The sequence below is a fragment of the Chenopodium album genome, chromosome 24, assembly GCF_948465745.1.
Source record: "Chenopodium album chromosome 24, dcCheAlbu1.1, whole genome shotgun sequence".
In the NCBI taxonomy this organism is placed as follows: domain Eukaryota; kingdom Viridiplantae; phylum Streptophyta; class Magnoliopsida; order Caryophyllales; family Amaranthaceae; genus Chenopodium; species Chenopodium album.
The window spans coordinates 4,379,777-4,403,902 of record NC_137857.1 but is presented as its reverse complement, the minus strand read 5'-3'; the positions used below and the strand labels follow the sequence as shown (position 1 = coordinate 4,403,902).

The 24,126-nt window shown below is 32.2% G+C and overlaps 3 protein-coding genes across 3 annotated transcripts; all 3 read right to left on the bottom strand.

The window, feature by feature from the left end:
• Nucleotides 1-1,825: 1,825 nt before the first annotated feature.
• Nucleotides 1,826-3,848, bottom strand: LOC145611206 (umecyanin-like). Its single transcript, XM_081666501.1, has 2 exons — nucleotides 3,547-3,848; nucleotides 1,826-2,496 (listed from the first exon to the last, which is right to left on the bottom strand). The coding sequence occupies exons 1-2, from the start codon at nucleotides 3,722-3,724 to the stop codon at nucleotides 2,051-2,053; spliced, it is 624 nt and encodes a 207-aa protein (XP_081522627.1). The 5' UTR covers nucleotides 3,725-3,848; the 3' UTR covers nucleotides 1,826-2,050.
• Nucleotides 3,849-8,657: 4,809 nt separating this feature from the next.
• LOC145610414 (uncharacterized) lies at nucleotides 8,658-14,798 on the bottom strand. The gene is made up of 4 exons (XM_081665760.1): nucleotides 14,581-14,798; nucleotides 13,831-14,165; nucleotides 9,611-9,806; nucleotides 8,658-9,082 (listed from the first exon to the last, which is right to left on the bottom strand). Exons 1-4 carry the CDS (start codon nucleotides 14,759-14,761, stop codon nucleotides 8,658-8,660), a joined length of 1,137 nt encoding a protein of 378 aa, XP_081521886.1. The 5' UTR covers nucleotides 14,762-14,798.
• A 1,280-nt stretch (nucleotides 14,799-16,078) lies between these two features.
• On the bottom strand, nucleotides 16,079-20,447 carry LOC145611108 (glucan endo-1,3-beta-glucosidase 14-like). The gene is made up of 3 exons (XM_081666346.1): nucleotides 19,889-20,447; nucleotides 17,876-18,915; nucleotides 16,079-16,536 (listed from the first exon to the last, which is right to left on the bottom strand). The coding sequence occupies exons 1-3, from the start codon at nucleotides 19,962-19,964 to the stop codon at nucleotides 16,450-16,452; spliced, it is 1,203 nt and encodes a 400-aa protein (XP_081522472.1). The 5' UTR covers nucleotides 19,965-20,447; the 3' UTR covers nucleotides 16,079-16,449.
• Between the last annotated feature and the right edge of the window lie 3,679 nt (nucleotides 20,448-24,126).

The window sequence follows — 24,126 nt, the reverse complement described above, 5'->3', positions numbered from 1 at the left end:
GCTAGCTTTAGGGTTTGTTCACTTCAGCTTAATTTTAATTCAGTTCAGTTTAGTTCAGCACTACAATCAGTTCAGTCCAGTTCAGCTCCTAATTTCCTTCTCTCATAAAATATTCAGTTCAGTTCAGTTCCAATCAGTTCAACTCAACTCAGTTCAGTTCAGTTCAGTTCAACTCAGTTCAGTAAATGTGAACATGCCCTTACTTAAAAACAAAAACGAACTTGAGATTTACCAAGGAAACTAGTTAAAAAGGGCCTCAAATCATATTCCGATATATTCATCATAGAAAAGTTTAAAGTTAAAAAAAATCTTTGTTATTCATATTGAATCAACTGGATGATAAACTCCATTCACAACTAACACACCTAAATTTTTTTCACCAAAATTTTCTGTTTAAAAAACCGTTTTTCGGTCTTATTAATATGTAGTGTTTGTATTCTAATTAATTTTGGGAGAAGAATATAGTGTTTAGATCATTTTAAATGATATGAATACATTTTAGCATAGGGTTCTAAAGAATGTGCTAGGTTTGAAAAAGTTAATTTTATTGTACATCATCATCCCACCAAAGTTATTTAACCCAATTGATGCTTAACAAAAGTTATTAGCTCATTGGAGAAAGTCACAATCGCTTTTTTTAGTAGGTTCTTTTTTTAATAATCTTGGATGATCAGTTACAAAATGTCAAAATAGTTCAGGAAGTGGTTGTAAATAATTCATCATCCAATCAACAGTTTAATGGTCCAGCAATTAATTAATAATGGTGGAGTTAAAAGAGTTTGTCTAATGATTATACAAGTTTAAATTACTTTATTTCAAATATTTGTAGCCTTTTCTATTCAAAATATATAGCTTTGAAGTGGTACTTTTTTAAAGAAATTTAATAAATTTTCATATAATTAATTAGCCATGATTGATATTTTTAAAATTGATTTTTTTTTTAATGAACATTAAGATAATTTATTACTCATTTGATTTTCTTATATAATATTGTAGACATTAATAATTAGAAGTCAGTCTTACAATTATTCAAAAAAAAAAAAAAGTTAGTCTTACAAAAAAACGATGACAAATATGTGAAAAGGAAAAAGTATCATTTGACAGTAACAAAATTATACTTTTCAACCTAAGTTATACTTATATATATAGGTTTTTTTCAAAAAAAATACTTATATATATAGGCGTAGTGAATACCTTAAGGTTAAGTTTTATGTAAAAAGACTTTGACATTATATCGATAGTTCTCCAAAAATGTTACTTTCAACTTTCACAATTTTCTTTCAACTTCCGTTTTTTAGTTTGCTTTGGTAAATTTCGTAATTCTTGTGCATTTAAGACTTCTTTAGCCATATTTCTTTTGTGGTCATTTCTTGTTTATATATTTATTATTTTAATTTTCTCTTGTGGCTTTCTCTAGAATGTTATACTAGTATATCATGACTTATTGTAACAAATCTAACTAGTGTACAAGACCTAACCAACAAGATATGACCTGAAACTTCACCTTCCAAAATACTACTACATGTCAATTCTGTCATTCTATGCTTGTAAGATTGTTATGGTCATAACTTATTTGCTAATGACATTTTTTAGTCAAGTAAAGCTAAAAGCCTACAACTATGCATATCGTGAATCGAGCTAATGAAATTTAATTTGCAGGGTAATACTACGACTCATATAACTCTGCGCGTGCATGCAATTGGCTTGGTGTAAACACTTTCAAATACAACGTACATTATTTAAGTTTCGATGATCCAAATTTTAAACTAAACTATAAATTAAATCAATGAATTAATAAAGTTCACACCATTGAAATTCAAACTCATGATGAGAAGAAAAATATATTTATACCGAATCAATGTACCATAAAACAAAAGCCGATGGATGAAAAATCAGCCCTTATTACACAAAGAACTACCAAAAATATATATAGACCATAACATGATAAAAAATTAATCCGTTAATAACAAACTAAATTTAAAAAAAAAAAAAAAAGTAAATAAATAATAACACTCAAAAACATGTAAAAATAATGCAACAAAAATCATCTCTAGAACATCAAAGCGGCAACACCAACAGACACTAAGCTCAACATGCTAACACCGGTAGAGGCGGCGAAGTTGCCGGCAGGGGATGAACTTCCGGGACCTTCGGCGGCGGGTGAACCGGCGGCGGGGATACCAGATGGGGTGGTCCCGGTGGCGGGGCCTTCGGCGGGGGTGGCTGCACCACCGGAGGGGGCGGCGGCGCCACCAGCAGGGGCGGGTGAAGAGGCGGGAGAACCAGTGGGTCCGGTGACGGTCACAGCGAGTTTTTGACCGCTGGAGCAGTGGGTGGGGATGGTGCAAAGGAAGTAGTGGGTTCCGGCAGTGGTGAGGGTGATGTTGGCGGGGCTGGTGCTGTGGACGGCACCAATGGTCCTGGATGTGCTGCATCCATCATAGTTTGCCTTGCTAACTTCGGCTACGGTGTGGGCCCCGGTTGCGAAATTGAACACTACATAACCATCATTCAAATAATGTAATGTAAGAAATTGAGGATACAATATAATATTCGGATTATTATCGTACGCTTAACTATACATGATACACGTATATGTTAATAAAATCGGTGGATGAATTACATATTTTTTATTCAAAAGAAAAGCTCCGTACATAAAACGATATGTTTAAGGAGATTGTCCTCAAACTCGCATTTTAAATCAGTTAGATAATAGTTTCAACTTTTGAGGCGGTTAAGTTTATTTGTTCAAATCATTTCTAGAAGATATACAAATGACATAATGTATCACCTAACACGTACAAACGACTCTAGACTATCCACATAAGGGTATGCAAATTTGTCAACAAACATTAGGCATTTTTGTACAACAATCATATAACTTTAGAAATCTTTTGTTTGATGTACAACACATTTTTGTTCCAAAAGCTTGGTGCTAAATAATGCACACTATCGATCACACCACATGTTTTTCTTCAAAAAAGTAATTGAGAAAGTATAAAGAATAATGCCAAAAGATAAAAATGGTCCAATATGGAGTTCCATGCATACTATGCAACTAAATATGAGGCTCCATTATTGATATATATTTCTCATGTATTATTTTTTTTGAAATTTTTCTCATGTATTATAATTACCAAACAAAAACCATTTCTCCTTTTTTTTTTGTAGTACTAAAATACTTGTTTAGTTTATCATCACAAGATAAAATATTGACATTGTTAACGAATCTTTACCACTTTAATAGTTCTAATTAATTACTATTGCCTTTATCTTTTTTTTCTTAAAAGTCTAGATCTTTAAAAAGATGCCTTGACAAATTATTACTAATCCCAATCTTAACTAATCATAAATAGTGGAAGAAATTAAAATCATTAAAAAAATCAATTTAAATCAAGATCCAAAAAATGCATGAAAAAAATCCCAAAATATATGTATTTTAGATTACAAAGTAGGCATACATACACACACTATTACCACTTCAGCAAATATTATTATGGGACGGATGGAGTACTAACAAAGACAGTTAACACGAAGAATACGTACCAAGAACATCACCAACGGCGAAGGTTTCACCATTAGCCCAAGTAGTGTAAATAGAAGGAGAACTTGGGATAGTCCATCCAGTTCTACCACCAACTGTGTGTGTTGCAGCTGAACAAAGTTCAGAAATTCCAGCAATCATAACAAGTGCAAGTAACAAAGATGATTTGTATCCTGCCATTTTTTCGAGTTTTTGTTGTTGTTGTTGTTGGTGGTGTTGTTGTTGTGTTCTTCAAATGATTTAGTCGCCCCTTGCTCTTAAGTTTCTCTAAACTTTTAGGTGTTTTAAGAAAGTATTAGAGCAAGATATTATGGGATGAAGTTAGATGTGTGTTATTTTTTGGTATTTATAACAAAAAAATATGAGTCTAACAAAAAGTAGAGAACCGTGTTTTTTTTAAAAGTTGGAGAATTTTTTTTGGTTGAGTCGTTGGATGTTTGACACGTGTTTGTGGATTGGTTGATTTGGGAGGATTAGGAGAATTGAAGTGTGAAGAGGTCAACTTTTTGTTTGTTTTTGGTTTTGAGTTGGTTTTTTGGGCTGTCAAATGTTCAATATTATTTTAGTCAAAAATGGTGGAAGACAAAATAATAATGATAATATAAGGATTTTAATTATTGGCTAGATCTGGTTAGGTATTTAGATCTTAAATTAATTGATCCATGAATTATTAATGAGTGAATGTATAAATATAGGTCTAATTTATGCATGTTAAGTGAGATTTCAAATTCTAAGCTAGTTTTAATTAGATAAGTTGAATTCAAATCTTAATTAAGGACTTAAATCACGAGCGATTTGTTTAATTTTGTATGATTTGGATATTCAGTTTAGAGTGTAACATACTTGTTAATTATATACTAAGGGCCTGTTCTCTTACGTTGAAATTCAGTTCAGTTCAGTTCAGTTCAGTTCAGCTGAGTTCAGTTCAGTTCAGTTCAGTTCAGTTCAGCTCAATTCAGTTCAGTTCAGTTCAGCTCCTAATTTCCTTCTCTTATAAAATATTCATTTCAGTTCAGTTCAGTTCAGTTCAGCTGAGTTCAGTTCAGTTCAGTTCAGTTCAGTTCAGCTGAGTTCAGTCAATGAGAACAGGCCCTAAGGCCCTGTTCACATCACCATATTTTTACTGAAATGAAATTATTTTTACTGAAACAAAATTATAGTTGCTAAAATTAAAATTTTTTTCCTAAATTTAAATTAATTTTACTGAACTGGAATTATTTTTGCTGAAATGAAATTATTTTTACTGATTTTCTATTATAATTCTTCTTTAAGAAAATGAATTTTACTGAACTAGAATTATTTTAATTTTACTTAATATTATTTTTTTAAGGTAAAGTGAACGGGCCCTAAATCAGTGTAAGATCAATACATGTATATTCATTTCTTGTAGAGTGAATAATGTGAAAATTACGCAATTATACTACTTATTTATAAGGACATAAGTAAACAACTAACTAGCTTCAATTTAATTAAGTAGTATTGTCAACCAGATAATGTACTCCCTTTGTTTCAAAATTAAAGTCTCATTTCAGCCAATTCTAGTTCTGTTTTTTATCAACCAAATTCCAATATTTTGTTATTGATCGACTTTTAAATTTCTCCCACTTACCATGGATGATTTTGAGTTGCAACCAAATAACTTTGAACTCCAAAGTGTATATTGTATGACCAGTAATATACTCCCCCATCCCCTAATACAAAACCTCTTTCTAGCATTTATTACTTATATAATAAAGAGAAATAAGCTTTTAATTTAGAGATGAAGGAGTACAATTTATACATTTTCCTTAAGTATCATTATATATGCTCTTAAAAAATTACACTTTTATTTATTTATGGAGTATAGATGAAATTAGATCAGATTAACATTATTTTAAGACGTAATTAATGTAAGACGACGATGATGCATTAAATGATGTTATAAGACATAGGGAGACGTAGATGATAAATAATTAAGGGAATGGGTTGCATATTTGGCGGCGTGTACCCGTGTTTATTGGGGACATTTAGTCGTGGCTAAAGAAGCAAAGAGGAAAGAGAGCTCTTAAAATTTAAGGGTATGTATCAAATTATATACTTTCTCCATGTTTTAATAAGTGTTACAGTTTAATCGATACATACTTTTAGATTTTTTAATTGACTTAAATAAAATAAGAGGCAAGTGGGGTAGTTAGAGTATTTAAAATAGTAAAAGATTGATAGTGGGATTAATATTTTATTAAAAAGTAAAGTAATGAATGTAAAAGGAAAGATATAATAAAAAAGTAATACTCAGTGGATTTTGGTGGAAACTATGAAAAGAGAGATATATAATATTTTAATGTAGCTTTTTGCCAAAAAAAAAAAAGTGTAATACTTATTAAAACACGACCGTATTTAATAAGTGTAGAGCTTTCTTTATCTAGTCTAGTCTCAAAAAACAACGTAGCTAGTAAGATTAAAAGAATTTTGTGTACACATGCATTTAGCCGTGTTGAAGAGTTTGGTCTCATTTCCACCTAACCTTTTTGGACTTTTTATTTTCGTTGACTATTTTTTTATTTATTTTTTTGTCCTTTTACTTCTTCTTAATTGTGATTGCTTTCCGACTTACTAATCTCTTTTATTGACCAAGCAATGACTTATTAAGTACTGAGTTAATTACAACTTATTGGACGTAGAAAAATACATTATGATATTTATAACTAGAAGGTTGACATTCTTGACAAATTCGTATTGAAAAAGTTTTACACTAAATATTTACATAACGAACATGATTTTGACATGAAAACAAATTTAATTTGTTGGCTTTTAAGGAATGAAAGATTATTCTTAAGCTATACATTTCAAAACTTAAGCCACATGGAAAATGATAAGTACGGAGTGTTTAAAGTTTTGAAATTTGTATCAATTTAAGAAATATATTAAATTCTTATTTGCAACCTTAAGAGTTGTATATATCATTACCCTTTCCTTTAATTTTACAAGATTACTAAAGAATTAATGTAATTAGTAAGTGGTAAATGTGATTATGGCTAATGTTAGTAATATAGGATTTGGACCAAGACGCGAGCAATTGTTTTAAGAGTCATTGTCAGATCGACAAATCAACCAATTAAACCAGTCTCATGATTTATATAAAAAGCATACTCGTATTAGATTTTAAAAAAAAAAAGGCATATGGTACAGTAGTACGTGCTAGACATAATTTAGGAGGTAAATCATTTTATTTGTTTTAAGGGTGTATTCTATTCATTTGATTTTGTTGAAGAATAGACCTCCTAAGTGTCACCACATGTAAATGTTCCACATTGGTTTAAGATGCGAGAGTTAATCGCTTTATAAGGCTAAAGGCTACTCCTCCTATTGCCATATGGTTTTGAGATGGAACTTCCTTGGACTTGTGAAGTGAACTCTCTCTCTTAGTTTGCGGGTGCGGCCCAAACCTGCATTTGTCATGGTATCAGAGCAGGTTATCTAGGTATCTAAACATATATGAACTTAATAGATCTTATTCATACTCGTACTTATTTTAGTTGTAATTGGCATTTGGGTAATCCTTATCAGAATTAATTTTTCCTAAATTAAATTAATCTGAATTTATTACATGTGAAATAAGTGACAATAAGATGAAAAAAAAAAATGAATCAATGACATATGTTGTGTTGTAATTATCACGGAGTACTTTCTCAAAAAAAAAAAAAAAAAAAAAAATCACGGAGTAGATAAAATGGAAATGTTAAGCTAAAGGTTCGTTTGGCATCGCTATGGTTTTCTATTTTTGGTATTTTGTTTTTTAAAAGTGTATTATATATGTCACATAATGAATCAAAAATTATATAGACTTATTAAGATCATGATAATTTTGAAAACTGACAACAGAAAAGTGGAAACACATTTTCTTGTTTTCTGTTTTTGATTTTAAAAAAAAACAGAAAATTGAAAACAAAAAATGATGCCAAACAGGCCCTAAATCATGCATTAAAATTTTTGAATAATTCCTCATGGTTTATCCAGCAAAGTTATTTACAAAAATAAAAGTAAAAAATAAAATAAGTGAAAGAAGACTAGAAGAGAAGTCAAATATGGCCTCTATATTAACCTCATTGTTCTCATCCCACCTCTGTATCCGAACTCATCTTTTTTCAGATCAAGTAGCCATCAAGATCATTATAAAACCATATCATAATATACAATGCCAAAAATAGGAATAAAAACCAACTAGAACTTCTAGAAATAATATACGAAGTAGTAATAGGCTATTATTCTAATTTTTTGCGTTTGAAATATTGTGCAGCCAATCAAAAGTTGTCCAAGTTGAATGATTTTTTGTACTATAATATATATTGATTGTGATTAAATATACTAACACGAAGTATTTCACCATAAATACTCCGTGTTAGTAATTAATTGACAGAATGTTGGGTCGGCCTTTGAGCCTGTGAGGTAAGCTCTAACCATTTGAGCTATATCTCACTCTCAAAACTAACAATAGTGTAATAGTAATATACATAAGATAATGCATCACCCCCAAAAAAAAAAAAAAAAAAGTCTAAAATTCTAATATTGGTAAATATGTAGCTAGAGAATTAATAATGCTTTCATCATCTATATATAATTTGGTGAATTATAAAATCAAATGTCAAAAAGACGATTTCTAATACGGAGGAGTACAATTTCAACTTTTATGACTAATTCAAATTGTTCTAGACTTCAAAAGATTGTGTATATAGTGGTACCAATACCATTGAAATCAGAATTAGTCTTTGAATTTGTAGAATTAGCTATACAAGATGTGTAATTTGTTATTGAATACAATTAATTTGTAAAATCAAATTATTGGTTCGCCCATTCTTATGAGATTGAAATTCTAACTAAGTTTATTTTTAATCCATACTTCATATGTAATGGTGTGCGAGACTGCGAGAAGTGTAATTTGATTAAAATAACACTTCTCGAATTTTATACTTGAAATAAGAATAAATCGTATCTAATCAAACGGAGAAGTCATGATTGTGACGTGTCTACTAGGAAGATTTTAACAAGTTTATGAAATTTTTATCATCTACCCTCCACGCACAATGTCAATTCACAAGTCAATAAAGAATTTAATACAAAATCAAATCTTCAAAATCTAAAGAATTACAATAATTTGACATAGTACCCCAATAATTAGGGCTACCATTACGCTTAGAAATGTTACATTAAGACCAAAGTATGAAGGAGCTGAATTAGTTAAAGGTGAAGGAGGTGTAATAACAACATCAATAGTAGGAACAACAGGAGGAAGAGTTGGATTATTCGATCCCGGGGCAATATCCGGTGGTGGTGTAGCCGGAGGCGGTGGTGGCAAGTGTTGTAGGACCTTGATGGCCAATTTTTGACCATTTAGACAATCATTATTAAGGGTGGAAATGAAGTATCTTATTCCCTCTTTATTTAGGAAAATTCTTACTGGAGATTGGTGGTGAAGGGAGATTAGTGACCTTGTGTTACACTTGTTGTAGGCTTTCTTTGTTACTTCTGCTACATTGTGGCTCCCATTATTGAATTTAAATAATGCAAATTTTGGAAAAAAAAAATGATTTGATTAGTACAAAATTTGAATTGAGCATCCATGAAAATAACTTAAATAGAAGCGTTACAATAACTTAAATAGCTGGTTCACGAGTGAAATTATGCTACAAATTGAATCAACAAATCAAATATGCTACAAATCGAATCAACAAATTAAATCGTATCGGCGAGGGTAAGGGCGGAATCAGCGGCGCCGGCGCTGGGTAGGGGAGGGGGGGTTCTGGCCGCCGCGGTTGCTGCAGGGGAGGGGGTGGATGATTGGTGGTAGGATGGGGGTTTGGGTGTTTTATGTCTTTTGTAATTAATATAATTTTTATTTAATTAATTGAGAATTAAAAAGGTAATTAGGGAAAATTAGAGGATAATTAAGATAATTAGAGATTTTGGTTGTCTTCAACAAAAAATATTTAGAATCAGGTTTTAGATTGCCAAAAAAATTTTAAAAGGTTTTTTCAACAAAAGGAGTGCTTTAAATGATTTTTTCTGACAAATCTTCCAAAATGAAATTACCTAAAACATCACCTTTGACAAAGACATTGGAAGAAGCCCAAATAGAATAGGTTGTTGGAGTAGGAGGATCCACCCAATTTAACGCATCTCCAACCATATATGTTGTTGCATCTGTGCAATGAAACAAAAATAATGCAACTTCCATGATTATTATCACTGAAATTATTCTCATTTTTTTCATCTTTCCAATTTCTCTCTTTGAAAATATATTTTGTTCAAAGAGATAGTTCATGTATATGTATATACATGTACTCGATCCGTATAATATAGTAAGGTATAGTGAAGTTTAAGTTTAATTAAGTATAGAATAATTTTTATTTACTGAATAGCAAGTGTGAAGTCAATGGTAAGTATATTGTTGACTTCGTACCAAGAGATTTGCTTTCTTTGATAACACAGAATCATTATTCAGAGATCACATGCTTGATGGTTTTTTTTTTTTTTTTTTTTTTTTTTTTTTTTTTTGGCTATAAGTTATGTTCAATTTAATAGGGAACTGGTTGTCAAAAAACAAAAAAAGGAATTGAGAGGTAGTTCGGATCGAGTTTGATACGGGTTAATGGGTTATGTATAATGATTTGATTACTTGGGCTTTTTTCAGAAGGGGCTTGGCCCAAATAACATTCATTGGCTATTTTGAGGTCTATTTTTAAGAAGTGTACTTGGCCCAAACAATATTCATAGGCCATTTTGATTTTTTTTTTTAAAAAAATTCCTAAGATCCACCTATGCAATAAGGCTCTCTTTGAGATGTTTTTTCCTACTAATAGCACCTCTTATTTTTTTTTTTTTTTTTTTTGGTGTTTTAAGTAGCACCTCTTATAGGTACTAACCAGTTTAGCTTTACAAGCCGACGTTTAAGAGTAGAGAGGAAAGATAAGGGAATCCCTTTACTCCCAAACAAATTTGATTGGTGGGGCTCAACTTGTGAGTTGTGACCTCAAAGTCACAAAGCGAGTTTTCCACCAACTCCATCAAGCAAGCAAGCTTGGTTAAGAGATATCATTCTTGAATCGATCCTTATTGTTAATAATTTCTCTAGCCTTTGGAAGACACAAGAAATATGAAGTACAACGTATCAACATGCCCCTCAATTCACGACTTATTGTAACACCATAAATAAAGTTTTATGCCAAGAAGTAATGCCACGCCAATAATGTTAATTATGAATGAAATACATTGTCTTACATTCTTACAAAAATTGAACAAATATGTGTGTCACGAGCACTTTTAAATGGTTATCAAAAGAATCCCACAAGAAGATGAGGCAATGAGAGTGGCAAAAGGAGCGAGATTTGAAGCTGATGGAGCTGACGAGGGAGTTGGTGGCGACGACGACATTGGCGACTCGTCGGTGACGTTGATGGCTAATTTGAGGCCGGACGAACAATGGTCATCAATGGTGCACATGAAGTAAAGTTGGCCAATTTTCTGAAGAGGAACTCGTACAGGACTTTGAGTCTTGACTGAGATAACGTTACTTGTATTACATTTCTCATATGCATCTTTGTTCACCAAGGCCACCGTGTGAGATCCATTCATAAAGTTGAATACTGTAACAAAATTATTCAGTCCTCCATAAATTTTTAACTTAACTATGGTACAAAAAACTAAGCTAAATTATAAATTCGAATAGCCAAGATTAAATGTGACGTTATCATGGAACGTGTTCCATAAGGCCTAACATATAAACTTATGTATATGAAATCGGAAAATTAGCAATGTTTAAGCACATCAAAACATTCAAAAATCGAATCCATCTTGTAAACACTAGACACGCATACATTGAAAAATAAATTGACATTGTTACGTAGAGTATCACCAACAATGAAAGTGTGGTTGGAAGCCCAAGAAGAGTAAAACGTTGGCGAATCAGGGACTTTCCAGGCTGCATCATCTCCTACAATCAAATCTGTTGCACATACATAATTATTACACAATATTAGTGTTGTAATTAGTACTAACACCACTAAATATTTTGCTACCATCTTAATTAATTCAATTTTCTTGATCTTGTTCTAGTTTTCTCTTTGCAATTTTGAGTTTATTGGTTTGCTTATTACATAAATAGTTGTGCACCATTATCTTAAATTTGATGATTAAATTTCAGTTGGTCATCAAAAAATACAATAAAATAATTATTGGAACAAAAGTTGTCAAAATAATTTTAACAAAAAATATAAAAGGTGAAGCAATTGTCAACTTTCGTCTCTTTCCTCTTCTAGCTTAGTTGCTTAGCACGTACTAGATGATGGAGCCCTTATAATTGTATGTGAATGTCTAGATGTCATGGAAGTATATATTGACTAAACTTGGCCGGGATCCAAAATGCCTAACTTTAACCATTAATAAGTACCTACAAATAATTAAAATTGTTAAAATTTGGAAATGTGATTTGAGATAAATGTAACAAAGGATCTTATAATATATAATACTTGTATAACTCTATGAACATAACTTATAAAAATAGTCATTGAGATTATGTAGTAAAGCTTAGGAAGATCTATGTAGGCAGTTCTCTATCTTGGATATGAAATCGGACCGATTTTGGAGGTTCGAGACCCGATGTCAAAAAACCTCGGGTATGTATGGGATGCATTCCGGGGTCATATAATGTTGTTTGAAACCATAAATGACCATTCATAAGTCACATATAGGCTCATTGGCGGCCTTTAGTCAATGAAAGGTGGTGTGTACTTAAACGGTTAAATTGACAGTTTAAAGGTAAAGTGGACAGTTCCAACCATCCAAATGGCCTCCTGGGGTTTCGTGGGATCCATGGGTAGCACCCTGACTTGTTTCATTTTAAAGTCCATAAAAGTCATAAATTGTCCAAAATTATTGAAGGCTATAATCCACGAAATCGGGCCAAATTTGAAGGTTTTGAGACCTAGTGTTGAAAATTCTCAAGATGGTAGGAAATGCATCTCAAAATCATATAATGTTGTTTGGAACCATATATGACCCCTAGTCAGTCACATGAAGGCTTGTGGTTGCCTTAGGTTAATTAAAACAGTCATGTACATAAATATTATGGCTAAATTGACCATGCATTTAAGGAAAAATAGATTATTCTAACTATCCAAATGATCTGTTGAGATGTTGTAGGTTCCATGGGAAGAAACCCAGCCACTTTTCTTACAAGTCCTAAAAAGTAAAAAATTGTGTGCATGCAAAAACGAGGTTATATAATACATGAAATTGGAACAATTTTGAAGGTTTCAAGACCTGTTATTGAAAAGTCTCAAAATTGTAAGGGACGCATCCCGGTGTCATATAATATTGTTTGTAGTAATCATATATGACCAATAGTCGAAAATTGTCCAACCCAAGCTTTCAGGGTAATTTTGAAATGTTTTTCCAAAATTAAAGTGATTGTGTGGGGTGTTCATTCTCCGCTCCCCAGACTCATATAAGTTGGTTTGGAATCATAACAATCCTCCCACTATTATTATGAAATTCCTAAGTTGGCTATCGTATGACTTAGCTAACTGTTGTACTTTATCATGATACATGAGTGCATGCACTATTGCCAACAGCATGAGATAGCTACTGAGAACAAAAAAGATGGGTGTGAAATTCACTAAACCATAAATCGAGTGTGAAGTTAATCAATCTTAGAGGGTTGCACACACTCCTTAGTGTTGCCGTCGAAGCCATAGAGCCAATTCCAAGCCAGGCTACCCAAAAAACATGTACAAGCGCTATTTTAACCCCCTTAGTGAATTGTGAATCGAATATAGTGTAATCCGTGAAAAGGCTCAATAATAAAAACATGGGTTCGTTTGACATTGCTATGATTTTCTGTTTTTTAGTTTTTTGGTTTTCAAACTCATATGATATAAGTCATATAATTAAACAAAAATTAGTCAAACTTATTTAAATCATGATAATTTTGAAAACTGACAACAGAAAAGTGAAAACACCTTTTTCTTGTTTCCTGTTTTTGGTTTTTTGTTTTCAAAAAAACAAAAAACTGAAAACAGAAAACGATGCCAAACAAGCCCTTAGTTGTTACATGGAAAAGAAATGCCAATCCATAGTTCTCATTTAACAAAAATCACCATGATAACAAAATTTAATAATACTGTCTTTTGACATTTTGTGAAAAAAAATAATAGCAATAAATCAAATACAACAAAATAGTAATCAGAATATTACACGTTTAAGGGTGATCATGCTTAAAATAATAGAGCCATAATAGAGGCAATGAAGGAAACAGAGAAGAAGGTGGAAGTAACAGACATAGGTGGTGAGGATCCTACGTCAGAAGGCGGTGGTGGTGCCACTGACGGGGCAGGGCTCGGAGAGGCGGTAGTGCTAGGAGCTGGAGAAGCGTCTGATGAGCCGTCAGAGGTGCTGCCAACCGTTACAAGTAGTTTCTGACCACCAACACAATGAGAAGCAAAGGTGCAAATGAAGTAGTGTGGTCCTGTTGTGTTAAGAGTTATCTCTTTCGGGCCAATGGCGAAAACCTCGGCAGTCCCTGGATCACATGCTTCATAACCTTCCTTTGATACCTCGGCCACATTGTGAGGAGCAGCAAATTGGAAAGCTACAATATCAAAATGTAAAAGATTGTTAATTGTTATAAAACCAATGTTACATTTATAAACTTAACCACTAAAATGCATGATTAGTATGATTTTCCCTTGATCAATTACTTGTTCTAGTTGACTTTCTACTAGCAATGCAAATTTGACACAAGTTTGTACTTAGCTTCATTGTAACAAATTTTAAAGTTTGACTCGAAATGTACGATTTTACAGTTACGTCTTTCCCTCAGAGAATCCTAACAGGGCAACAGGTACAGACTGAGGTATCAACCGCGACTTCCCTAGCAGAAGCCGGGTGTAGATCAGATGATCCAACCAAACACCTCAGGACTAATACATCTTCAAGCATCACAAAAGCTAATTCGTACTTTAAATTACATAAACTAATTACACAAAAAATTAGTAATTACCTACCTAGAATGTCACCAATAGCAAAGTCTTGTTTAGCAGCCCAAGTGCTATACAAAGTGGCTGGAGATGGTACCGTCCATCCACTCTTATCTCCCACAATATGTGTTTCCGCAACAACACCATTCGATACCATTATTATTGCTACTGCAACCACGAACAATACATTCGACATTGCTCTAGCCATTATCGATCTCTCTTTTTCTCTGATGCAGAGCTTTGTGTGTTCTTAAGGTCTAATTGAGTAATAAAATTATGTGCACATTATATATAACATGTTACATGTAACATGTATTTCTTTGTAGCCGGACATAATGGGTTGCCACCAAGTCGGACAACGTTGAGGCATTGTTATTAGGATGACTTGATCAGTTCGTATTCTATTGCTTTGTTTATTTCAAATTGACAAAATGCCAACTAATACGATGTGTACTGTATATTCTCTCATCAAATTAGCCACTTTCAGAGAATCTGTGGCTTCGTCGTAAAATCATATGTTATATTTGACTTTTAACAGTATAATCTATCGAGTTATGATCATTGATGTCACATGTGGGTACTAATTCTGGACGGAGGTAATAATAAAAATTAAGTTTTTAAATTTCACCCGGTGTAAGAAAAATTGAAAATTTAGGGAAGACGTACTATTATTTTGTAACTCGTACGAGTATTATATTTTTATCTCTTAGTAAGCCTAAGCCAAATACAAATCATACAGCTAGCAAAGAATAAAATACTAGCCTGATTAGCTGATTGTGCTAATTGTTAGACAAAGTAAACTATAACAAGTACGTAGATGTTTGTTGGGAGTGCTATTTGTAGATCTTATTTAAATTGTTTGTAAACTTTGTGTCATGTGCTTGGTCGGTCAGTTGATCATGGAGCTGATCATGGGCATGTCCGGGGCGGCGAGGGGAACTAAATTCTCGACCCGTCAGCCTAACATTATCCAGACAGCCGCCCCCTAGCAATCTAGCCGAGCAAGCATAAGGCTAATATATTTTTAACAGGACCATTCAAGGCCGAGGCACACCCAGAGGCCAGAGCCCCAATGATAGCAGGGCCAAGCAGGATAGGCTAGTCGTAATCAGCTGCACTTGGTAAACATATCTCATATCAGAAAGGGAGATTCACTTTGAAAAAGAAGGCAGAATTGGCCTGCACTTTCCTCAAATAATACTTAGTTCTCATGAGGACAATGCGTGAGTAGGGAGGAGGATTATACTATTATACCCAATGATCCCACCTCATCGCTCGCAAGCCTGGCAACCCATTATGGAAACCAATGAAATGTTTCTGCTGAAGTTGGACAGAAAGTTCATAGATAGACAGCAATCCTTTGATAATGCCATCAAGATACTGCATAATAGACGACCCTCCCACAACTTCCCTATTAAGTCATTTCATTCGTTGTAACTCAGACATGTTTGATCGTTTTAGTTCCATAAATAACACCAAACCCAAAATACCAGCAAAGTTTTTCTCAAAGGTTTAATAGTTATACTCACCCAACACAGAATGCAAAACAAAAAGTCATGTAGACGCTTACATCCAACTAAAAGGCTAAATTAGGGTGAATGCTAAACAATGGTAAGCACCATCTAACGGCTAAAAACTTAAAAAGCAGTTGTCGATTCTTCACAAAGTAGAAGATGAGATTTTATTTGCTAATTGGAAAATGATATATACTGCTGAACGTAACAAATATTATCAGCTTCATCTAGCAAGTATTTTAATAGTTACAAAAATCATCTGTGGCTGCTGGAAACATGCTTAATCATGTTTTATATCAGCACAACAGATTAGTTTACTGAATACTCGAAAAGTACCTGCTACTTGTTTAAATCCTGAATAAAATTCCACGCTGTAGCTTGATCATGATCTCAAGAGCAGAAACAATATCATCATGGAGGTAGTAAAAACGGTGGAGTATGATGTCAACCAACCTCGAGCTCGTTTATCCTGTCCATCATTGTAAATCAAGGAATCAGATACATACCTTTATATTTTTACACCCTAAAAATTTCAGGAAATATAAATTCTAGACTAAACATTACTCCTGAGAAAAAAAGCCCTTTCATATTCCAAGTGAAACCCTAAGTTTTAAGGATAGATTACAATAACCAATACTATTCATACAATAGTCGCAAGACTCGCAATCTATTTGGCACGTTGAATCCTATGCATAAAAAGTGTGTATCAAATTCTTAATATTTATTTCCTTATCAAAGACAATTCATTACAAGAATTAACCTGAGAGAATAACAAAGCTAACCAAAGTCCTCAACCTTATGCCTCCAAGTTTATTGAACATATACATGAACACAATCCTATGTTCATAAAGTCTTATAGATAAAGAGGTTACAAATATTTGGCTTGAAATTTAGAAAGAAAAGAAACTACTAATCTGTCGCTCAGACTTCTATATCATGCTCTAGTAGCGAACAAATTTGGAAAATGAGCTTGTAAGGACACTTGGCTACCTTAGTCTGTCAATAATTTTCAGATTTCTGTGGTCAGAGAACAATAACAGAACTGAAAAGTTTGATTACCAAAGAGATCATAAGAGTTTAGTTCCCTACCAGGCTACCTTACCCGTAGTCATAGAATTTGACAATCCTGTCCCTTATCACACCATCAAATATCCTACATCAATTTCTCCAAGCTTGTAAGTAAGAGGCTCTAAAGTTCTACTCCCAAATCCACATACGTCAGAACAAGGGGAAAATGAAGTATGATATATTTGTATGCTCTACAAAAACTCTTGTAGAGATAGAGATGGAAACTAATCAAGATTAACAACGCGACAAAGTCAAAGATAAACTTCCATCTTTCTACGTTACAACAGTCATATAAGACAATAGAGATTATGAGACTTTGATCCCAAGATGTAGCACACTATATCCCAATCAGAATACTGCATGAAACCAAGCCTAGTATACCATGAACTTCTCACTAACACAAAAGGATAGCTAAACTTTCAGAGCAGCATTGCTCGTAGGAAGGACTTTTACTTGATATTGATAAATACTAACTCAAAAAGCCTAGCAATGATTAATGCCTATATGAATACACCCAAAAAATAGGGCATGACATAATAGCAATGCAAAAATCTGATCTGAATAGGCACTATATAATACTTCGTATAATTTTGAACTCCTTTTATCTCTTGAAGCAATATTTACTAATCTTAATTCAATAAAATGATAAGTTTTCATAAGTTTTGACAAATGAGGCCATTATTCACTCAGCTTAATTAAGTCTACAGATAGAGACAAATACATATATAAATCAAATGTACCTTAATTGAGAAGGGTGATGTAGATACTGCCGATGACTTTAATGCAGGAAAACCAACATCATACGAGATGCTACCATCAGGTTTCCAAAGCCCGAAATTCCTCTCGGAAGCTGGCCCAGGTTTGTCATCCTCATTGAACATTGCAAACACATAAGCTTTAAGCATGATTTTTGGCCTCATTGGAGTCCCCTTCCTCAAAGCTAGCCTCTTCCGCAGGTTGTAATTGTAGGTCTTTGCATTTTCTGGAGTAGCAACAGCTTCACTTGGATCCCCATGAGATGCCCAACCAGTCTCGGTAATTATTACCTCCATCTTCTTGAAACCCGCATCTTCTAGAGCAGCATAAGCTGCATCAATCTGAGCATCAAGCAGATTGTCATAGTGGAGTTTTGTTTGGGAGTCAACAATGCCAGGATTTTTCTGAAAAAGAGCATATTTTACATCAATGTGTTTTGGATCACTCATATAGGTGAGGAAAGGATAAGCATTAAGGCAAAAAGGGGATCCAATCTGTTGAAAGAAGTTCAAAAGTGGCACCATGAATTGTTGTTTCACATTATCTCTAAACGTACAATTGGATGGAGGGTAAGAATTATCAAAAACACCGAAACTATGGGATGTGGTAATTTGAATTTTATGATCAAGATGGAGACTTTTCGTTGCATTATAAATATTCTTTGCTGCACCTAAAAGACTTTCCGAGAGGTCCTGATCATTCCCTAGTACTTCATTTCCAATAGCAATACCAACAATACGAGTCTGAGGATAAAATTGTTGTATGTTGTCTTTGACCCAACTAAGTGCATGGTCTGCATTGTCACTCATGTCTTTGAGGTAACCGTTTGGAAGTCCGACAACCAACTCAAGCCCAGTCCCACTGAAAGCCTGAAGCACGCTGTGATCAAAGTCAAATATTCTAACATTTCGTATCTTTGCAGCTCTCAAAAGCTGAACAACTTTGTCAGGTGTAGGGATATTGTCAGCAATTCTCCCATAATTAATTCCATAAGTTCCAGTAAAAGCGTTTACTGTCAAAGGGGCTGGAAGAAGGAACAGAAACAGCATAATCAAGAATAAATTTTCCAGCTCTCAAATAACCACATAAAATTGGTCATCTTCAATGTTTTAAAGATACTAATTAGTTTATGTAATGGACCTGACATCAGTATTCAAGATGAAAGGACGAGTCCGAGTAACATACATTTAAACTGAGGGCACATCCTAAATTTACAAAAATTCAATTCAGCATATTGAACACAATATCAAATATATTAAACATCATAGAATACAATAATTTCCACTCAAAACACTAGAAGAAACAAAAGGCAGGCAACGGTTTAGGCCATCGTAGATAGTAGTTCACACTTAAATGCTACTTATTCATCACACTTCACAGTGAAGGGCAGCTCTACTTGAATTCAGATAAAGCAACCAAATGCTTACAAATCCATCAAAACCAAGACACTTTGACATGTAAATTTTCTACCATGATCACAAAGGCTAGAAAAAACAATAGTGAATACCCATAGCATAATCTACTTCTTGCCAACAAACCCCCTCCTCGGTCAGATTCCTCGTTTTGCTCCTCAATCTACCCGGTATTCGCGGCTGTTTTCACAGCAAGAACTAATCAATGGAATCAATAAGTAATTACTTTACAACTATAATCCCAATTTTTGTACTCCTACTTTCTAATAAAATGACCCTATAAACAAGAAACAACCATTAAAACCCATAAATTCCAAGCAACTTCAACTTATATTTCAACAATTCATTAAAAATACAATCACTTTATCCCTTGCAGGCTTGCAATACAATTCCAACAAATATAGCAGCAAAACAAAAATCCCACCCATGTATAAAACCCAATAAGATCAATTATGAGATAAATTTAAACAGACTGAATAATAACAAAATCACACTAGTAAATAGCAATAACAATATGATCAAATTAAACTGCCAAAAAAAATAAAAAAAAAAATATAAAATAAAATAAACAATAGGAAGAATTACCAATCTGTGATGAGAAGAGTAAGAGCAAGAACAAGAAAGAATTCAATCTGCCGAATCTCATAGCTTTGTAGAACATTTCAAGTCTCAACCTCCACAAATTTGAATTTATGCAGCCTTCAAATGAAAAAAAGCTACTACAACCAAAAATTATTATTATAATTAATGTTAAAATAGTTACTATTCAAATACACCATGAAATTCTCTTTTTTTTTTAAAAAAAAAAACCCAGAAATAAAGATTTCAACTTGAAATTGAAGATCCCATTGAAAAATAAATGTTCTTTAAGAATGTTAACTCCCAATTTAAGAAAACCCCATCAAATTAAATGCTCAAAATTGCTTTCTTTTTAAAATAAAAAAGCCCAATAATTGAATATGAAAAATTAATAGTATCACAGATTAGTTACTGTGTTATTTTCTAAACAGTGATCATCAAATCAAGAAGAATAAAGAAAAAAGGAAGAGGAAAATCAGAAGAATGTGGAAGGGTTTTATAAATGGGGTTTTTGGTATTGGTTCACACCTGTCTTCTAAGTTTAATTAGTTTCTTGTTTTGTTTGAAGTTGTTTTTGTTTAAGAAAGTAATCACATTTTTTTTAAGGTAATTAAGATTTTAGTCAAATGGAGTAAACGCGCTTGAATGTTTTTGAGTTTTTCCTTTTTTTCTTTTTTCTTTTTTCTTTTCTTTTTTTTTTTCTTTGAGAGGAAGTAACAAATGCAAATGAAATTAATTGAAGTGTTGAACCATCAAAAGGGGTGAATTTTTTTTATTTTATTTTTTTCCCTTAAAGAAAAGGGTACTTTTAAGTATATCGAGTGTGTTTAATAAGAGCATCTCCAATGGCAAGCTACAACATGCCACATCTGATTTTTGAACTACAAAGGTTTCAAGTTACAAAGTTCCATATTGGTTGGCTACAACACCTTGTAGCTTGCCTCATCAAACAATTTTTTTTTAAAATTTATGTTTATTAATATTTAATTAAAATTATTGGATAATATAGTGATTTTTTATTTACTACTTGTATATCATAGATGATTGTGGTTTTTTTTTGTAGTATATAAAAATAATACGACAAAAAAAATTAACAGTCAAATTCTAATTCATAAAAATTAAAATTTTTGAATATAGTGTGATTGAGTGTTTGAGTCCTTGAGATAATACCCAAAAAAAAAAGAAAAAAAAAGAAAAGAAAAGAAACATATCACATATTTATCACATTAAGTATTGTATTTTTTTTTTATCTCTATCTACTCCGTAGTATTTTGCATGCCAAACAATTTTACACGCATAGTATTCCAATTGGTGGAAATTACTTTGGATTTTTTTTTTAATTAGAAAAAAAAAAATTGAATTTTCTTCAAATTTTCAAGCAGTGTTGCTCATTGAAGCAGGCCTTCCAATATTGTTCCAATGGTCAAGCTACAACTTTAATATTTTTAAAATTTGCAAGCAAGTCCCTATATTAAACCATTGGAGATGCTCTAAGCTTTAACTTTCTAAATTTAACTTATTAGACCTGACTAATGTTATTTGAATTTCTTTATATGTTTACAATATCATGTATGATCGAATTTAATCAGTCGTGATTACAATTAATTTGGTAGCTGATGATAAGAAGATGGTAAGAGATAATGCTCGATACGGTAACTTTGTGTCATGTGCTAGCAGTCACCCCTATGCTCTAGCATAACAAGTCTTATATAAGAAAGCTTCCCTATCTTTGTGCGCTTTACTGATGCATGTGTCTGTGGTATAGGTTCGTTTCATTGCGTGTTGTTTCCTCCATTTATTAGCTTGTCGTGCATGTGGAAAAGTTGGCCTTGATCAAGCCACGGGAATTCAAGTGTCGGACGGACAATATATCTGCGCTCGTCTCATGACATATGGCTCTTATACCTATGTGCTCCTCCTAATAAAATGAGTATGTTGGCCTTGATCAAGCCACGGGAATTCAAGTGTTGGATGTTGCTTTATTTACCTCCTTTTATTTATTTAATTTTGTCTAAAGTTATTTGAACTCATTTTAGTTATCTGATATTATTTTTCCTATAAGAACATGAACTTATTAAAACTTGTTAACTCTAATGTTAACTTACTTCTCTCAAAATAAGTAAACATAAGATGAACGAAATTTGGCCTAAAAATAACACTTAAATGTCTAATTTAATTTTAAAGGTTAAAATAATATAGAATAATCAAACATGATGACCTACTCTTTATACTCGTGTTTAGTTATTACATTACTCCGTAATAGTTGTAGTAAACACTATATCAACTTCACAATTATTAATTTCCGAACAAAATAAGCATTGTTCTAGCTGAATATAGTTTCATACATTGGAGAAAACTCAATCAAAGATTAAAATGTCTTATTTTGCTAATCATGTTTGAATCATGATACTAATTAATTATGTCGACTAAAGAAACAAAGAAATGATCGAAGAAAAAAACCTACCCTACTAATCATTGTAGTTGAGCTGTACGATATATGTGCTGTGCAAAGAACCAACCACTAGATGCTGTGATGATATATGTGATGGTAATACAACCATATGATTGCTCATCATCTCACTTAATTAAGCCTTTTAATTAGATAAAAATTAAGGCTAATTAAAGTCCATAGGATTATATTATTCAACCTAAGTATAGTTTATACTTCATTAAAGGAAGTATTTGGCTGAAAATGTTTGTTGTTACTCTCTAACATAAGTTTAGGATTGCTAATTAATTATTGAAATTTCTACCGTTAGTTTCCAAAGCTAAGACTTCTAATGGTCAACTCTCACTTGTGTGATCCCAAAAGAAGCAACTTCCAAGGGTCTCTATGTATGATAAATAGTCGTCTTTGGTATTTTTTTCGTTCAAACATGATAGATTAGTCACATATATGAAAAGTATTTTTTTTTTTTTTTTTTTTTTTTTTTTTTTTTTTTTTTTTTGAGAGAATATGAAAAGTATAATTGAAACAAGTAGATCAGAGTTTAATTTTCCGAACATTAAATAATAGAAAAATGCATGATGAAATATATACATTTTTTAATTCCATTTTAATAGTTTTTTTTTTTTTTTTTTTTTTTTTTTTTTTTTTTTTTTGTCATCATATTACAATAAAATATGATATTGTTTCTACATTTCTGTATAAAATAGACATTGTATATTACTCCATATTATGCTTGTAAAGATTAATAATAAAAAAAGAAAATCTTCATCATACTAAACAAAGAAATTAAATTAGTGTTTTCCCTTCACATGAATTAATTAAGTGTAAGATTTGAGCACAATCGATTTATCAAATTGCATGTTAAGGAATTTATAATTAAAAAATATATATAAAATTGGATGTTGTTCAAAAATAAAATAATCTAACAAACTTTTAAGGTTCCTTTTCTTTTTCTTTTTTTTTTTTTTATTTTTTTTATTTTTTTTATTTTTTTTTTTAAAAAAAAGGAGTTCGTTGCCAATTACAATTGGAAAGTGGAGCAAACCTATTGAGTTGCAATTAGGATCTTATCTTCTTTTTTCAGTGAACAAATATGATTTGGTAAGGTAGTGTCTTATAACTTAAGTTTTTTTTTTTTTTTTACATTATCAATCGATTGAGTAATGTACGTGATTGAGACCTTGTTTCATAGTTGTTTCTTTTTTGCCACATATTGATCTTAAACTGTTATTTTAACTTATGAACATGATTGAATAGTCAAATGACTTGTTTGATTGTTTGGTACGTAACTTTTTATCTAGCTAATTTAATATTATCAAATTAATCAAGTGAATCAGTTAACAACCAACAATTGATTAACAGCAAATGATATTGATTGAAATTCAATCTCATGTCGTGAATACTGACTTTAATCTAAGCTACTATGATGTTCGCATCGGCGTACTATACAGGCCTACGTGTACACCTCTTATATAACATAGTATGATACACAATAGTGAATAACCATGCATGCAAAAGGGAAAAAAACGTCAAAGATTCTAAAGCACCACTTATTTTTTTATTGAAACTTTTAGATCGATCGATTAGAGAATTAGTGCACCTTTGGATCTTTAAGAAGTCATGAAAACATCAATTTCATGCTTAGTGCTATCAACGCTGTTAATGTACAAAAAAGCTTAGTTTTGTGAACAAGATGACGATTTACTTTTGTAAACCACCGAACATTTTTGAAACCTTTTCATGTTATTTTATTTTCTATCACTTTCATAATCAAAGTTATAAATAAGTACTCCAT

Coding starts and splice junctions, on each gene's coding strand:
- LOC145611206 (XM_081666501.1), bottom strand. CDS start 3,724: ATGGCAGGATACAAATCATCTTTGTTACTTGCACTTGTTATGATTGCT. Junction 2,497..3,546: donor CGCCGTTGGTGATGTTCTTG/GTACGTATTCTT, acceptor ATGGTTATGTAG/TGTTCAATTTCGCAACCGGG.
- LOC145611108 (XM_081666346.1), bottom strand. CDS start 19,964: ATGTTCTACAAAGCTATGAGATTCGGCAGATTGAATTCTTTCTTGTTC. Junction 18,916..19,888: donor ACTCTTCTCATCACAGATTG/GTAATTCTTCCT, acceptor TCCTTCTTCCAG/CCCCTTTGACAGTAAACGCT. Junction 16,537..17,875: donor CATCACCCTTCTCAATTAAG/GTACATTTGATT, acceptor AATGATGGACAG/GATAAACGAGCTCGAGGTTG.
- LOC145610414 (XM_081665760.1), bottom strand. CDS start 14,761: ATGGCTAGAGCAATGTCGAATGTATTGTTCGTGGTTGCAGTAGCAATA. Junction 14,166..14,580: donor TGCTATTGGTGACATTCTAG/GTAGGTAATTAC, acceptor TTGATATTGTAG/CTTTCCAATTTGCTGCTCCT. Junction 9,083..9,610: donor TGTCAAAGGTGATGTTTTAG/GTAATTTCATTT, acceptor CAAAATTTGCAT/TATTTAAATTCAATAATGGG.